Below are 17,099 nucleotides of genomic sequence, written 5' to 3'. Positions count from 1 at the left end.
ACATACAGCCTCTTTAGTGTTCTTTTTAATTCAAGACTTCTCACATTTTTAGAAAACAGAACCTCAACAATAGTAATATGCAGAGCAAAGAAGGCTGTAACTTCCAGTCAGTTCTAGAAGCAATGCTGTAATAAGCCCAAAGGGAAAAGTTGGCCATAGAAACAGTAAAAACAACTGTGACTAAAACAAAGGTCAAGATCTTAACCAACTAACCCACAGTCCTTGCCCAGAAAAATCTCCTAGAAAACTCAGACTGGTTAGAAAACAGGCTGAAAAAGATTGGCTAATTTTACAAGGAGAACAACATTTAGAAAGGAAAAATGTTCACTGCCAACCTTATAATGGAAAATGTCTAGAAAACAAACAAAAATTAAGCTTTACAGGACTAGCAGAGAACTATGGATTAAAAAAGTCAAAAGAGTTATAAAGAATGCATCTATTAGGTTAATATTTGTTTCAACTGACTTAAAGGAGGAAAAGTATAAGGAAGTAAAAGTCAATGCATGTATGTTGCTATGTGCAAGGAATCAAAGTCAGACTCCCTGAGACTGAGTAAATGCAGAATAGATAGAAGTAAAAAGAACAGGTCAGGAGTATTACTAAAAGGTACAGATGTCTGCATGACCTTCTCAGAGCAAGCATAAACAATTTTATTTCTAGAAAAGACAATACACATCTGAGAAAAATATTGTGTATTCCTATGGAGATTTTAGCTGCTTATTCTTGTTTTTAATTTTTGCTAATATTTAAGTGTTTCTGCTCTCTTTGTAGAAACAAATGAGAGGAGGATTATCTGCTTTATTCTTATTACTGGTTTCTTTCTAAATGCGAAGACTGTATTGCACTGTACAGCTGACTATGTAGCTCCTTGGTGAATAATACAGACATATGAGTTGCTTCACCCTCACACAAAGGAATATTTTCTCATCTGAAGAAATATGACATTGCATGTTCAAATAAGTTCACAATCACTAAAACACAAAACATGAAAGACAAAGATTCTTATGAAAAGAAGGTTCCACCGAAGTTGTATACAGAGTGGTAGTACTTGGTACTGACAGGAAATCCTTGCATTAAACTGTCTTTCTAACACCTAAAGGCAAGATACAAAGCCTCCTGAAATCAAAAAATAGCTTTTAAGTAATTTCAAAAGATTTGCATCAGGTTCTTGAAGTTGAAGGTTAGAGATGATGATGCTGCTTCAACAACACATTTGAGTTGTGTCAAAAGCAAAAGATTTGAATTCAGCTGTTCAGCTTGGATTACTGCAGAAAACATGTATCTTGAAATAAAGTCTGAAACCTTGATCCTTAACAGGAAGATGAGTGCAATACCAATGCCATTTTCTATGCAGAGCAACCAATTTGATGGCTAAGACTCACTTATGCTTATATTGTATTGCTTAATGCAACGCATTTTGTTGCAGCCAGAACATCCTAATACATATTTGGCTCAAAAGAAAAAAAAAAAAAGTTGCTTTCTCTATTTTTCTATATTAAAAACATCTTGTCAATAGGCAGTTCCTTACATCTGGAAGAAAAAAAAGAAGTGCTATCAAATCTTTATCATTTTTGAGAAATGAGATAAAACATTTTTCACTATATGAGTAAAAAAGTAATTCTAACACATAGCTCTAATGGCTGAAAATATGATTTCTACTAGTATGGTGAGTCTGAATATGTCATAAATAACTGCAAATATTCCAATGAAATTTTGTAAAGCTGGTCCAAATGATATTTCATTATTTAACATCTTACTATTGAGTACAGGACCAACACATTACTCAAAAAACAGATCACAGTCTGAGAAATAGTTTTTGTTCCTTGCAAAGAACAGGAATCGCTGAAGTTTTACATTAATTTCTTCCTTTGTTTAAATGATTTTTATTTCTTTAGCGTGACCTCTCCCTCCTTTGATAAGGAGCATGCTTCAAATCTGGCAATCACTGTAGCCATACCCAGATCTCAGGCAATTTCTTCTTACTTTTGGTGCACAACTTACTGTACCCTCACATGAAAGCAAGCAAACATACAGGCATGTCTTCCCTTAGTTTCAAAAAAAGCCAAGCCACCTTCCTGTAATTGCCACAGAAGGCGAGGCTGTTACCATGCATGTGGGTGGATGGCAAATCAGCCTCCTTCCTGACCTCCTCGTGACCCTGGCAGCCCGAATTTTCTACTGTAGGTAGCAGGGTAGTAGCTGTTCTTGTGAGAGGTGATACCCCAGTCTTCAGCATGACTTATGATTATGGTTATGATGGATAAGCACTCGAACTAGAATTTTCTAGGATGTTGCTAAAAACTCAAAAATAAGTTGTGATTCCAGGCAGACTTTGGAAGGTTGTGGAAACACTTTATTTTGTTGCTGGTGACACTGGTATAAGGTGTGGTATGAGAAAATGAAGAAATCTTGAGCAAAAAATCATAGAATCGTAGAACCATCATTACGTTTGGAAAAGGCCACTAAGATTATCTTGTCCATGTGGATCTTTACAGGGCTGTGATGCATTTATTTAATCCAATTGAGTTTTTCACCATTCTCTATTATTTGAACCAAAAAGTAGCTGGAGAGCACTCTTCTGCATAGCACGCAATGGTATAATATGACACTTTGTCTGTAAATTAGAAGGCAGAGCCACAGGAAAAAAAATACTTATTTTTTTCAATGCTAAGGGAAGTCTAGTTTGAATTATGGGAGTCAGTGGGTTAGATTCACTTCACCTCATTTTAATTGGCCAGAAGTTGAATGTTTATTTTAAATTAAGGTGGGAGCTCTATCTGGTCAGCTTTTTGAAGGGTTGTTCACCATCTGTCTAGTTACAAAATGAAGTATCTCTTGGAGGTCTTTATGTGTCTCCATTAATTTTAAATAGTTTCCTCAATGCACTGGACAGGATATCTGCGATAAATAGCAATAGTTAAATAAGATGAATCCTATATATAAGTCACTTTATAAGTAATATCTCCTATTTATTTCCATGGAAAGTACAACAAATGCAAAGAACACAAATTTTCATCTACAAAATACCCTTTTTCAACATCCATTAGCTATGCATTTCCACCAGCAGTGAACAAGAATGTGCATGACATGCTCATAAAAATCTGCACCGGTGCAGGTGACTCACTGTTGCCATTGCCACCGCTGAAATGCATCGCCCACCCCCATGGATGCTCAGCAAGTGCTGATGAATGTCAGTAGGTGCAGTTTTTTTTCTTTGTAGATTAATTCAATGACACACCTTTGCTTCAGACTCATTTCCATGTCAGAAGCCATTCTGTCAGATCACTCCCCTCCTGCCACCTGTCACAAGGCAACAAAATATAATGGGATACTGGAGGGAAAATTCAACCTCTACTGCAATACCACCAACATCTGCTCTGGTATCATGGACCAACATCATGAAATAGAAGCAGCCCTCATATTTATGTACAGATATAAACATAGACATAATATATATATATTTACATGCTGATATATGCATAAATGCATTTGTACATGTGTACACATGTATCATACTTTATCATTGAGCCCAATCATATTTAATAGGCCTTGAAAGGCCTATTTCCTCAGGGAATCCCTTCTTTTGAATCTAGCAATCTATCTTTTCAGCAATTATCTTTTCAATCAATTTTCAACAAACCAGTTCTTCATAAAGGAGCTTATGTTTCAGTTTCTTGTAGGTATATGCATCTTTCATATTTTTCATATATCACAATTAACTTCTGATTTCCAATATAACTGTACATCAGCCAGTTCAGATAGTCCAAACAGAAAAATGGTATTTGTCTTCACTTGTCTTTAGAGAGATTACTGGAAACCAGATAAGATGACAGGCTCCTTAGATCAGTGCCAGGTCACTGAAAGAAGTTTTCATCATTTTTGATGTTTCTTCCTATTCATTAAAGCACTGACACAGAGAGGCTTTTCTGTGAATGACATCAACCAATTATAATCATGACCACGTATTCATCTGAGAATACAAATTAAAACTATCAGTTTCTGAGTAAACCAGGTTGTCTTAGACTACTGCCAGAAGAAAGGATCAACATCTTTCTCGAAAAAAAATATCTGAAGATTAAAGCAATTAGTGCATTATGCCTTCACATATTATGGAAATAAGGCAACTTTTCTTGACTGCTCATGATTTGTTCTGTTCAAAACAAGGATCATCCTCTTTTCATTGTCAGTTGAACAAACTTCAGTGGAAAGGTGTCATGTGCAGCAATGCCATGTTTACTTTTCAGCAACTTTTTCATAGAATCACACAATCAGTAAGGCTGGAAAAGATCTCTAATATGATCTGATTCAACTTTCAACTCATTATCATGTCTACTAAACCATGTCCTTCAGTGCCTCGTCTGCATATTTCTTGAACACTTCAAGGGACAGTGACCCAACTCCTTCCCTGTGAAGCCCATTCCAATGCTTGATCACTCTTTCAGAGATGAAATTTTTCCTAATATCCAAACTGAACCTCCTCTGGTGCAACTTAAGGTCATCACAGTTACTCAGGAGAAGAGGCTGACCCCCATCTCACCACTCCTTTCATGTGGTTGTAGAGAGTGACAAAGTCTCCCCATACCCTCCTCTTCTTTGGACTGAACAATCCCAGTTCCTTCAGCCTTGCCTCACAAGACTTGTGCTTCAGACCTTCTCTAGACATGTTCTAGGGCCTCAATGTCTTTCTTATAGTGAGGGGGCCAAAACTGAACACAGTACTCAAGGTGCAGCCTCACCAGAGCTGATTACAGGGAGAAAATCCTCCCCCTGCTCCTGCTGACCACTCTACTTCTTACACATGCCAGGATGCCGTTGGCTTTCTTGTCTTGCCAGGCACACTGTCAGCTCATGTTCAGCTGAGCACTGACCAACACCCCCAGATCCTTTCCCCTGCACAGCTTTCCAGCCACTCTCCCATAAGTCTGTAGCATTTAATTTGTGACTGATACTACTCTTTTTTAATTCTATTTGTTTAAGGCAATTAATTTAATAGAAGAATCCCTGTTTTTACTATACTTCATTTTTACACAGCGAAGACCTTGCGGATGATGTTTCTCTGATGTACCTAGTATAACTATTTCTATTTATGCATTTTAATTCACTGAAGCCCTGAAAGATTTAAAGAGCATCATCAATTCAAATACTTCAGGGAGACATACATAATTATGTTGTTTCATAGTGGCCACAATAACCTTCCCATAAACTACTTGTAGTCATACAGGTTTTATTCATTTCATATCTCTCTAGGGAGGTCTGTTGCCTTCCAGGGGCCTAATCTGTGGCATCAATGAGAGGCAACTTAGTCTGATAAACCCAAACAACTACTATTCTCTCCTACAACAAGGATATAAAAAATGTATATATATATATACACATTAAATGAGACAGAATGTCCTTTGGAAGGATGTTGAGGAGATCAGGAGTACAGTTAGTGCTGTCCTCAGACCTCAAAGCTGGAGACTGGGTCCAGGAAGAAGGAGTCGAACAGAGCAACTGAATGATCAGCTATGTATTGGTGTCATACCCAGGAGTTAAGTTTCTATGATCTTGGAAGTACCTCTGAGAGACCAGGCATGTCATCAGACAGGATGCAACTACCAAGTGGGGCAACAATGTTGTGGACAGCAAACTGTCTGGGCTGATCTGCAGAGCTTTAAACTAGGTTAGGTGGGGGAAAGAGATGTAAGTTTGAGTGACAGAGTCAGGGAACACTGTCACTTTAGAAAGCAGCAGTGCAATCACTCAAATTCATCGAAGAGGAAGTCAGAAGAGCTCCTCCAAGAGGCTGATAGCCCATATTGCCTGCCTCCATACCATTGCATGCAGCATGGGAAATCAACAGAAGTTGGAAGCTTTGGTGCAGTTAGAAAACTATGAGCTACTTCATATCATGAAAATATGATGAGATGAATCATGCAACTGGAATGCCATAGTTGAGGGCTACAAGTTTTTTCAAAGGGATAGTTTAAGCAGTGGGAGCAGGAGGGTTACCCTCTATGTTAAGAAGTGGATAGATTATGAATAGCTGCCTCTAAAAAACATGATAGCTTGTGGGTTAAAAATAGGTACCAGACCAATAAGGGTCATCTGATTATCAAGGTTTGCTACAGGCCTGTTGGTGAATTCTTTCTTCAGCTACAAGAATAATCACACTCACAGGCTCTCATCCTAATGAGGGATTTCAACCACCTACATGGGTGCTGGGAAAGCAATATAGCAGGCTGCAAGTAATCCAGGAGGCTCCTGGAGTGCACTGAGGAAAAGTTCCTGGTCCAGGTACTCATTAACCTACCAAATGAGAGGGTACCATCTCTGATACATGAGACAGGAGGAATAATAGCAAAGGACAAGGAAAAAGCTGAGGTACTCAATGAGTTCTTTGTCTCAATCTTCACTGGCAATCAGAATTCCTATGTCTCTCACATCCCTGAATCTCTAGACAGAGATTAGAGAAGCAGAATTCCTCTCACTGAAAGAAAAGTGCAAGTTCAAGACCATCTGCTGAAACTGAACGAGTCTATGGGACCTGATGAAATGTATCCCAGAATCCTGAAGGAATTGGATGATGTGGTGGCCAAGCCACTCTCCATCATATCCAAATAGTCACAGCTGTCATGTGATGTCCCCAGTGACACAAAAAAGGAAACATCACTCCCATTTTTAAGAAAGACAAAAGGGAAAATCCAAGAAAATACAGGCTGGTGAGCTTCACTTCTGTTCTTGGGAAGATCGTGGAACAGGTCCTCCTGAATCATCCTGGAATTTTAAGGCACATGCAAAACAAGGAAGTGATCTAAGTCAGCCAGCACTGCTTCACCATGGATGGATTATGCTTGATCAGTCTGGTAAGATCTTCTGGCCTTCTATGATGGAGTGATCGCATAAGTAGACAACAGAAGATCAAATGATGTAATCTACCTGGACTACTGTAAGGCCTCTTATATGGTCCCACATCACATTTTTATCTCTAGATTGGAAAGATATGGGTTTGAAGAGTAGATTATTCAGTGGACAAGGAATTGGTTGAATGAGATCCCCTGGGAAAATGTCCTTAGGTACAAAGGAACAGAACAGAGCTGTTTTGGATTTGTTTGATGGTTGCAGCCAGGGGATTGTGGTTAATGGCTTTATCTCCAGGTGGAGGTCCGTGGTAAGTGGTATATCCAAGGCTCTGAACTGGGATTACTGCTTTTCAACATCATTAATGACTTGGGTAGTGCACACTTAGCGAGTCTGCTGATGACACCAAGCTGAATGGTGCAGTTAATATGACAGAAGGAAGGGATGACATCCAAAGGGATCTGGACAGGCTTGAGAAGTGGGTACACAGGAACCTTATGAGAGTCCACAAGGCCAAGTGCAAGGTGCTGCACTTAGGTCATGAAAATCCCAAATATGTGTATAGACTAGGAGAATAACTCACTGAGAGCAATGGAGAAGTAAATCTTCACACAGAATTCATTTATGATGCTATAAGAAGAGGTGTGAAAAGGAAACAAACAAAATACAATGCAGCAGCTCCAGTATTCCAAATTAAAAAAAAAAAAATCTTAGTTCTTCTGTTAGTGGAATCTCTTCAAATAAAATAGTACTTTTAAGTGCAAGACTGTCTCATCTTTGCTTCTCTTCCAAACAATGTTCCTAGTTATGAATATCCATTTCTCTCAGATTTACCTTGATCTTTGCATAGTATTTAAAAACTGGCATTACTGAGCCAGCTACCTAATGGTCTGAGGGTAAATTTATTACTTGATTGTTAGTCTTAGATAAGAAAGCACACATTTTTTCCACATAAGCATTTTTCCTTTCAAAAGAGCTGAAAATGAAAATAGAATTAAAATCTATATTCCTGATATATTTTTAAGAAACAACCTGTTCTATCAACCCTTATGTGTTTATCAGCTTTTCCAAATCAATAATATATCTGACTTCATTATAAATGCAAAATATTATGCTTGCAGAAAGGAAAACAAGAAAAGCACCTGTTACTGTCCTTTTTGCTTGTAGCCTAGGGACATATCTAATTGCTTTACTGTTTTCAACTATGGTTCAATGCACATGATCCATTTGCCTAGGTGATATTAATGATTATAGGTGTCACACATTACAAAAGCTAGGAGCTTTGAGTTCGTAAAATATTTTTGTTCCATATGTCAAATCTGAACTGAATCTGAACCAACATGTAACAGGTGCATGTGCTGTTATAAATCTTCACATGATAGGTAAAGATTACCTGACCTGACAAGAAGAAAAAGGTCTAAGAATTAGTTTTATTAACATGGCTTAGACATATTTGGTCTAACTATTTAAGCAGCTTTGTTTGGATAGCAAAACACAAATGCCTTGATTTATACTCGTGTAAACTTTCAGACCTTGCCTTTCATTTATAATGTTCTATTTAATAAAATGTAAAAATAATACTCATTTGGCTAAAAAACAAATAAATAGTCCTCCATTAGCTTCAAGAAGTTACTGCAAAGATTAATTTCACACAGTACAATTAAATTCTATGCAAATTCTTGTTTATCTTCTCTCTGACTGTAACACACAGAGATTCCAGTATGCTTTAAGTGTCAGCAGATGAATCAGTTCTATATGCTTTCGTTGCTTCTTTTGGTCTTAAATGAGGATTGTAGCAACAGGGAAAAAAAAGCATAAATGAAGAAGACTAAGTGCAGTATTCATAAATAACTCTCATAAAGAAGGAAGCTGCTCTGTTTGGTTACTCCAGAATCAGTTCTAGAGGATATATATCTCTGAAAATTTCTTCCACAGCTTTTCAGTAGAGGATCTTGTCATTGCTAAGGGGTTTAATGATCCCTTAAGAAATCCAAGCAGCTTTCAGTAGCAAGAAAACTGCTATGAGATTAAAAATGAAGTAAACAATACACTAAAAATGTTAACAGGAAATACTGAGTAGGGTGGTGAGGCCCTGGCACTGCTGCTCAGAGCAGTTGTGGGTGCACATCCCTGGAGGCACATGGGGTAATGTTAATGTGTTAATAGTGTGCCTAAGGGTCCATTGCCTTCTGTAGTCTTTAAAAATTTACTTCAGAAACTGAATTCCTTTCCTCCTTCTTTGAATTTAATTATCAAAGAGCAGGTGCACAGTTAGGTAAGATGTTAATTACTATTTGCCAGAAAAAGCTTTTCAATCTGTAAAAAAAGGTATTATAAGTTTACAGTACAACTGTTCTTAAGAAAGAGCAACACACTTCCAAGCCCCAGAAATCTGGAAGATTTTTTTCATATCTAAAGAACTGGATCTTGTCTCAAGCTTCTAGGTTTATGTGCAGAAGATGTAAACTGAGTGAAGGCTCATGGGACATTCCTCAATAACAGCTGAGGCTCAACTCATACTTCTTTTCCTTGTAGGGTTATAACGTAAAATAGTAACTAACAGCCCTTTCATGCTTTCAAAAATTTCCTCATGTAAAGTTGTCTGGCACATAAACTACATTAGTCTATCCACACAAAATTTGAAAAGAATGTAATGACAAAGGGGAAGCCTTTAAGTTTTCTTTACTGGAACATCAGCACAGGTTTTAAGTAAAAGAGAAGAATCAGATGTCAAGCAATTGATATAGGTAAGAAAACTTGAAACACTTTCCTAGAAGAGAAATGATGCAGCTAATTGGAAGGCTGGATGACAAATTATATAGAGAAAGGACTCAAAATCGGAATTAGTTGTTTGTTGAACTGCACTGGAGGTTTAACATATAAAAAGACAGCTCAGACAATGAAAACACAACAAGAGAAGGGATACCAGAGGAAATGCAAAGTCAGTTACAACTATCTTTCTTACCACTATTAGTTCCTTTCAGTGTCAGTAATACTGTAGCAATAGTTAAACCTGAAATTGCCCTCCTTGATTTACTCAACAGATTTATATTGCATTATTGCTAAAGGCAACTGTCTGCCCTTGTCAAACCAGTGAGCAGAAAGTTCCACTATTGCTCTAATAAGCCTGATAACAGTATTGAAAAGCAATGAACAAAATTCTAAAATAACTCACAAAACATCACATTTTGCTTCAAAATTTGTTGGTTTGTTTTTTTTTTTTTTCCATTTTCTCCAGAGATGGCAATGTGAAATGAGAGAAATGTGAAACAAACAAAAAGACTGATGCACATAGTTCACATGGTAAGCAAGCCACAAAAAGAGCAACGTGATGGAAATCATATTCTGAGACAGACTCTTAATAACTCAGATACTCTGAATTACTTTCAAAAGGAAGTGGTTATTTCTGTGGCAGGAGGAAGGGGGGGGTTGGAGTAGGATGTCAACTATCACATGATATTTCACTACATTTACATTATGTAAATATGCCTTATATGCCTTATGCCTTATGGAAGTCACTTATTATTGTCAAAAAAAAATATTAAATATACTTTATCCATTTCTCAAAACTGCCATAATAGGATTGAGAGAACACAAACTTACATTTTTGTCCTGCTTGCAGAATCTGTTTTTCAGTATTTCCTGTCAACAGTGGGACTTGTACAGTATTGAAGAACTAAATACAGGACTGTTTTGGAATCAGAATGGAAGTGAGATGCAGTGCACGGATGGACATGAACTGTTATGCAAGGTCATTCAAGATGTCCTAATAATCATCTTGCTTGTCCAGACTTCTGTGTCTTTGCTAACATCAACCAGGAATATGACAACTGGGGGTGTGAACTTTTCCTTCATCCATCCATTTGCCTTTCTCATTCCTTCCCAAATCCTCCTCACTTAAACCCTAACTGCAATCCTCTCAGCATATTTCCTTCCTTATCTACAATTAGAACTGAAAATAAAATGATAAAGTTCTGACTGTAAAGGGGAAGTGCCAAATTCTTGTGATGAGAGCTGATTCTTCTCTCTGAGTATTGATTTATTTAAACAGAAGCAGGATAAATGGAAATGACAATGAAGCAGAATTTACTTTTTTTAGTGGAACTTCAAACATAGCAGCTTTCAAATCTTAGAGATCATAATGCACAGCTTTTAGGGGAGGCTTGCTGAAGTCTATTGCATGTAGACTGATGACACCAAGCTGGGTGGTGGGCGAGGCTGAGGGACAGCTAGAGGGAAGGGATGCCATACAGAGGGACCTGGACAGGCTTGAGATGTGAGCCCCTGCCAACTTCATGAAGGTCAACAAGGCTGAACATGAGGTCTTGCACTGGATCAGGGCAATCCCAAGCACAGATAAAGGCTGGGTGGAAAATGGCTTGTGAACAGCCCTGAGGAGAAGGATTTGAGAGTGTTGGTTGATGAAAGACTTAATGTGAGCCAGCAGTGTAGGCTTGCAGTCCAGAAGGACAACCATATCCTGGGTTTCATCAAGAGAAGTGTGGCCAACAAGTTGAGGAAGGTGATTCTGCTCCTCTACTCTGATCTCGTGAGACTCCATCTGGAGTACTGTGTCCAGTTCTGGGCCCCCCAACATAAGGAGGATATCAAGGTGTTAAAGTGGGTCCAGAAGAGGGCCACAAAGATTATCAGAGAGCTAGAGAACCTCTCCTATGAGGACAGGCTGAGAGCTGGGGCTTTTCAGCCTGGAGGAGAGAAGGCTCTGGGGAACCTTACAGTGGCCTTCCAGTACCTGAAGGGGGCCTACAGGACAGCTAGGGGGAAAATTTTATAACATACTGCAGTGACAGCATAGAATTATAGAATCATAGAATAGCTCAGATTGCAGAAGGACTTAAAGACCATTGAGCGCAGCCACATCCTAACCAAACTACCCTAACTCTAACAACCCTCAGCTAAATCATGTCCCTGAGCACCACATCCAAATGGTTTTTAAATACATTCAGGGATGGTGACTCAACCACCTCCCTCAGGAGCCTATTCCAGTGCTTAACAACCCTTTCTGTGAAGAAGCTTTTCCTGATATCCAAATTAAACCTCCCTTGGTGCAACTTGAGCACATTTCCCCTCATCCTGTCACCTGCCACCAGTGAGAAGAGACCAGTCTGCTTTTGTTGCACTCAATTTTTAGGTACTTGAAGAGAGCAATAAAGGTGCTGAAAGCAGTGGCCCCGCATTGGGCGTGGGCGAGAAGGCCGAACGGCGGAGAAAGACGGACACTGGGAACAACTTGCGCTTCTACGTTTTTATCTTTTATTGGAAATGCGGGAGCCCCGCTAGAGGCGCCGGGGGCGCCGCCTCTTGCAGGGCGGAGGATCGCGCTGGGCGCTGCCGGCCCTCCTCTTGGTGGGGCACCTGGGCCTCCTAGCCGAGCGCTTCCTGCCCCGGCCGCGAGCGGAGGGGCCGCGGCTGCGGCTCTGAGCAGAGGGGCCGGCTGCCTCGGGAGCCGGCTCCTCGCCGGGACCTGTGCCGAGGGCCCCGCTGGACGTGCCGGGGAGCTCCTCTGCGTCGGGACCCGCGGAGCTGCCGGAGGGCACGGCGCTGGGCTCGACGGTCCCCTGCGGAGCGGTGCCGGGACCGGACGGGGCCGCGGGGCCGTCCTCGTGCTCCTGGGCAGCCCTGGGGTCTTCGGAGCCGTCCTCGTGCTCCTGGGCAGCGCCGGGGTCTTCGAGGCCCAGCAGCCTCCGGGCCGCCTGGCTGCACCGGCTCTCGATGGCTGCGATGAGGCCGTCGATGAGCGGTGCGGTGATGGGTCCCAGGGCCTGCTCTGTGCAGTCGACCAGGATGTCCCTGTCCGGCCCCACCTGGCACAGGAATGCCACAATCATACTCTTGTGACATTTGATTTGCCACCAGCGCAGCTCCCCGTTGCGACACAGTTCTCGCTCCAGCCAGGGCAGCACCGGGTCGAGGATGTCTGGTCGGACCCTGAAAAGTGCCGCCCACTCCTCCAGCAGGAGGCCGCCCACTCTCTCCGGCTCCGCCGCCATGGGCTCAGGGGACAGTGGTGGAAGGGGGGGAAGAAGGTCCTCGTCGCTGTCGGGACCGGTGGCAGTGGTGGTGCCGAAGCCGACGGGCACCGGCACTGCGGGCGGGGAGACGACACAATCCACGTATCGATTGTCTCCCCGCACGGAGACCCGGATGGTCTCCATGGCTGTCCTGCACAGCGGGCAGCTGTCCCTCAGCCTCGCCCACCGCTGGATGCAGCCAAGGCAGAAGGTGTGATGGCATGGAATTGCTAAGGCCACGTCCTGCCGCACCTCGCGGCAGACAGGACACATCCATGCCTCTTCTGCAGCCATGATCTTCTCGCTGCAGGCACTGGGAGAACCGAGGATGGCGAGTTGTTCTCCTTCAACGCAGCTGCGGCGGTGGTGTCTCGCCCTGCAAGAGGAAGGGAGGTCACAGTCACTCGCTGTCCCAGGGTGTGCGAGTCCTCTGCAGAAAGCCCCCCCAAGCCCACTGTTGGGCCGTCTCGTGCTCCCCGCTGGCACGGGGCCAGGCTCCCCACGGCTGCCCTGAGGGACCCAGGTGTCCCCGCACCACTCACCTCCGCTGCTGCGGGTGCGCTCAGTAGGGTCCCGGCTGCCTGCACTAGGCAGGGCCGGGGAAACAGGAGCGATGCTGCGGGGTCAGGCACTGAGATGCTGCAAGCAGCCCCAGGCACGACCCAGCACAGCACAGCCAAGAACTTGCTCGACCTCCAAGCCTCGCAGAGCTGCTCAGCACGGTCCAGGAACGAGCCAGACTGAGCCAGGCTCTGCCGGCACCCCACTATGAGCAGTGAGGGCACAGCTGTCACAATCGTCACCCGGTGATGTCACAGCCTGTTGCTCGGGGACATCATAGTGGGCTGTCCGCCCCCACAGCACCCACCCCTGTTTAAGATATTACCTCCTTTTCCTGTTCCTGATTTGCTGTACCTTCCCCTTCATTCCTGTCAACCTCTGATGCTTGACATTTGACATGAATGCACAGGTCTTTCTTTTTCTCTGATTAAACCAACTCTAATTGTTCCTGCATTTCCTCTGTTTCATCAGTAGTAAATTGTGGATTTTTCACTTATGTGTTATGTAGAAATTGGGTTTGGCATTCTCCTCTTCTTGCTTCAGGAATGCCATTTCAAATGTTCCCTCATTGCTCTTCTGTCAGCACTCTCCTGATGCTTTCCAGGTATACTTTCCATTCTCAGCTTGGGAATATCTCTCTAAGTGCTGCATCCCACCAGTAGGGACTGGGTGCAGGTAAGATTCCTGAATTCTTTGGGGATGGCTTGATGTGAAATAACAGTGATGGTCCACACATAAACATGAACTTTTGTGGGAAATTTATATAGAACAGCTATCTATCCTGTAGGCTTTGGCCCTCTCACCAGTATATCTACCTAAGCTGTACAGTTTTATGGGAAATCAAAGCAAGCCTTAAGTTACTTAACGTTTGGAAATCTTGCCATAGCAACTTTAGGAGGAAAGGATGAAACGGGGAGGCATGGAGAGAGATCACCAGTCCTGGATCCAGCATCTGAGCTGAAAGTGGCGTGTCAGGTGTGGAGGGAAAGGGCTCCCCCTAAACTTGTACATGTCCTTACCTATAGGTCCCAGTACCTGGACTTCTCTTGTCCCATTTCCAGGACTGGTTGAGACACCTATCAAATCAAGAGAAGTGACATCAGACACTCTCCTGTGGCTTAGGAGTCTCTTGGGGTATTGTCAGGGCTCGGCAGCAGAGTCATGCAGGGCTCATCCCTCAACCTGAGGTGACCAATTTTCATTGCCAGTCACCAAGAGAACCGAGTTTATAGAATCACAGAATCACAAAATGCCCTGGGTTGAAAATGATCATCTAGTTTCAACCCCCCTGCTATGTGCAGGGTCACCAACCACTAGACCAGGCTGCCCAAAGCCAGACTGGCCTTGAATGCATCCAGGGATGGGGCATCCACAAACTCCTTGGGCAAGCTGTTCCTGTGTGTCACCCCCCTCTGAGTGAAAAAAGTTCCTCACGTCACTAAAGAAGATGAAGTCTGAGGCCACCCGAGGAGCCTGGGACACATGCCTGGAACTGACAAGATCCATTCCAGAGTCCTCAAGGAATTGGAAGATGGACTTGATAAGCCACTCGCTATCAGAATTGAAAAGTAATGGCAGTGGAGATGTCCCCACTGACAAGAAAAGAGAACGCTGCACCCATTTCTAAAACTTTATTAAGAAGGACAGTGACCGGTACGTCCTACTCCTGGCCCCTGGCAGTGTGGTTAGCATCACCAGCAAGAAGGCAGATATCCACACTGTGTGAGCAGAGTTGAGGTGCACCTCTGTGCCCTTCTTCCTCCCTCACTCTGGCGCGGGGTGTGCGGACACCCATGGTCAGGGTGATAAAGGGCGTCTGTATCAAGACCCAAGTGCTGAGCCACCAAGAGGGTATGGGGAGCACTGTTTGGCAGGGTGATTAAACCCATCAGTGTTTTCAGTGCCCAGGTGCAGGGCTGCCAGGAGGAGGTGACACCTGTCCTGGAACAGAGAAGTTCCAGAAAACCAGGCAGCTGCAAGCCCCAGCTGGGGCTTAGACTGCCACAGCTGTTGGACTGAACACATGATCCCCCAGTGGGCAGAGATGCTTCCACCATCATCTTCTTTCTAAGGTCAAGAACTCATCCTCTTTTCTGTAAAGCCTGAGTCTGGGTTACGACTGCATCACGTGCTGGTTGATAAGAATTTGACCCGATCTGCAGAGGGTTTGCCCAGGTGACCGAAAGCCTGTGTGACTCAGCATCCCAGAGATCCTGTGCAGCTGTAAGGTATGCTGAGTGCCAGAAACGTGCAGCTGACGTACCAAAGGGTTGTGCCATTGAAATACATCAAAACAGCTGTCAGCTGGATTGGGCTACTAGGATTGAAGTTTCACAGCTAGCTCTGGACTGGCAACATAAGTTTGGGTCTTGACAACACAGGTGAATTATCTTCGACTTGGTGGGCACATGATATGGCTCGGAAGAGATACAAAATAGAGATGGACTCAGGACTGAGAAGTGGAGGTGAACATGACTGATATTGCGGTCTATCCATGAGTGTGTGTCACGGTTATATGATTTGTAGCTCATTCCCCACAAAAGGCCCAGGAGAAGGGTTTGTTTAACGGCAGCACATCCACACTGGGTGCAGAGAGCACCGCTCTCGTATGGCACAGTGTGTGCAGGGTGTGTGCGTGAAGAATGAACCTCGGAAAGAACAGACACTGCGAACAACTCGTGCTTGTGCGTTCTAATCTTTTATTGGAAATGCGTGAGCCCCCCTAGAGGGGCCGGGGGCGCCGCCTCTTGCAGGGCGGAGGATCGCGCTGGGCGCTGCCGGCCCTCCTCTTGGTGGGGCGCCGGCGCCCCCCAGCCGAGCGCTTCCTGCCCCGGCCGTGAGCGGAGGGGCCGCGGCTGCGGCGCTGGGCAGAGGGACCGGCTGCCTCGGGAGCCGGCTCCTCGCCGGGACCTGTGCCGAGGGCCCCGCTGGATGTGCCGGGGAGCTCCTCTGCGTCGGGACCCGCGGAGCTGCCGGAGGGCACGGCGCTGGGCTCGACGGTCCCCTGCGGAGCGGTGCCGGGACCGGACGGGGCCGCGGGGCCGTCCTCCTGCAACTGGGCAGCCCTGGGGTCTTCGGAGCCGTCCTCCTGTTCCTGGGCAGCGCCGGGGTCTTCGAGGCCCAGCAGCCTCCGGGCCGCCTGGCTGCACCGGCTCTCGATGGCTGCGATGAGGCCGTCGATGAGCGGTGCGGTGATGGGTCCCAGGGTCTGCTCTGTGCAGTCCACCAGGATGTCCCTGTCCGGCCCCACCTGGCACAGGAATGCCACAATCATACTCTTGTGACATTTGATTTGCCACCAGCGCAGCTCCCCGTTGCGACACAGTTCTCGCTCCAGCCAGGGCAGCACCGGGTCGAGGATGTCTGGTCGGACCCTGAAAAGTGCCGCCCACTCCCCCAGCAGGAGGCCGCCCACTCTCTCCGGCTCCGCCGCCATGGGCACAGGGGACAGTGGTGGAAGGGGGGGAAGAAGGTCCTCGTCACTGTCGGGACCGGTGGCAGTGGTGGTGCCGAAGCCGACGGGCACCGGCACTGCGGGCGGGGAGACAACGCAATCCACGTATCGATTGTCTCCCCGCACGGAGACCCGGATGGTCTCCATGGCTGTCCTGCACAGCGGGCAGCTGTCCCTCAGCCTCGCCCACCGCTGGATGCAGCCAAAGCAGA

At 44.6% G+C, this 17,099-nt stretch overlaps 2 protein-coding genes across 2 annotated transcripts in view; both read right to left on the bottom strand.

Annotated features, from left to right (window-relative positions):
• Positions 1-12,098: 12,098 nt before the first annotated feature.
• LOC116236670 (uncharacterized) lies at positions 12,099-14,391 on the bottom strand. Its single transcript, XM_090131555.1, has 2 exons — positions 13,415-14,391; positions 12,099-13,248 (listed from the first exon to the last, which is right to left on the bottom strand). The coding sequence occupies exon 2, from the start codon at positions 13,164-13,166 to the stop codon at positions 12,138-12,140; it is 1,029 nt and encodes a 342-aa protein (XP_089987681.1). The 5' UTR covers positions 13,167-13,248; positions 13,415-14,391; the 3' UTR covers positions 12,099-12,137.
• A 981-nt stretch (positions 14,392-15,372) lies between these two features.
• LOC149912786 (uncharacterized) overlaps positions 15,373-17,099 on the bottom strand; it is a 3,452-nt gene continuing 1,725 nt past the window's right edge. Inside the window, exon 2 of the mRNA XM_090131146.1 lies at positions 15,373-17,099. This exon is cut by the window's right edge and continues 167 nt beyond it. Within this exon, the coding sequence (XP_089987272.1) occupies positions 16,156-17,099 (944 nt within the window). The 3' untranslated portion in view covers positions 15,373-16,155.

This window comes from Phasianus colchicus, chromosome Z (genome assembly GCF_987193195.1).
Source record: "Phasianus colchicus chromosome Z, bPhaCol1.hap1.1, whole genome shotgun sequence".
NCBI lineage: Eukaryota > Metazoa > Chordata > Aves > Galliformes > Phasianidae > Phasianus > Phasianus colchicus.
The sequence above is the reverse complement of the archived record's forward strand: the minus strand, read 5'-3'. Positions and strand labels throughout refer to the sequence as shown.

Bases quoted from the DNA above. Each gene is read 5' to 3' on its own strand.
- LOC116236670 (XM_090131555.1), bottom strand. From the start codon at position 13,166: ATGGCTGCAGAAGAGGCATGGATGTGTCCTGTCTGCCGCGAGGTGCGG.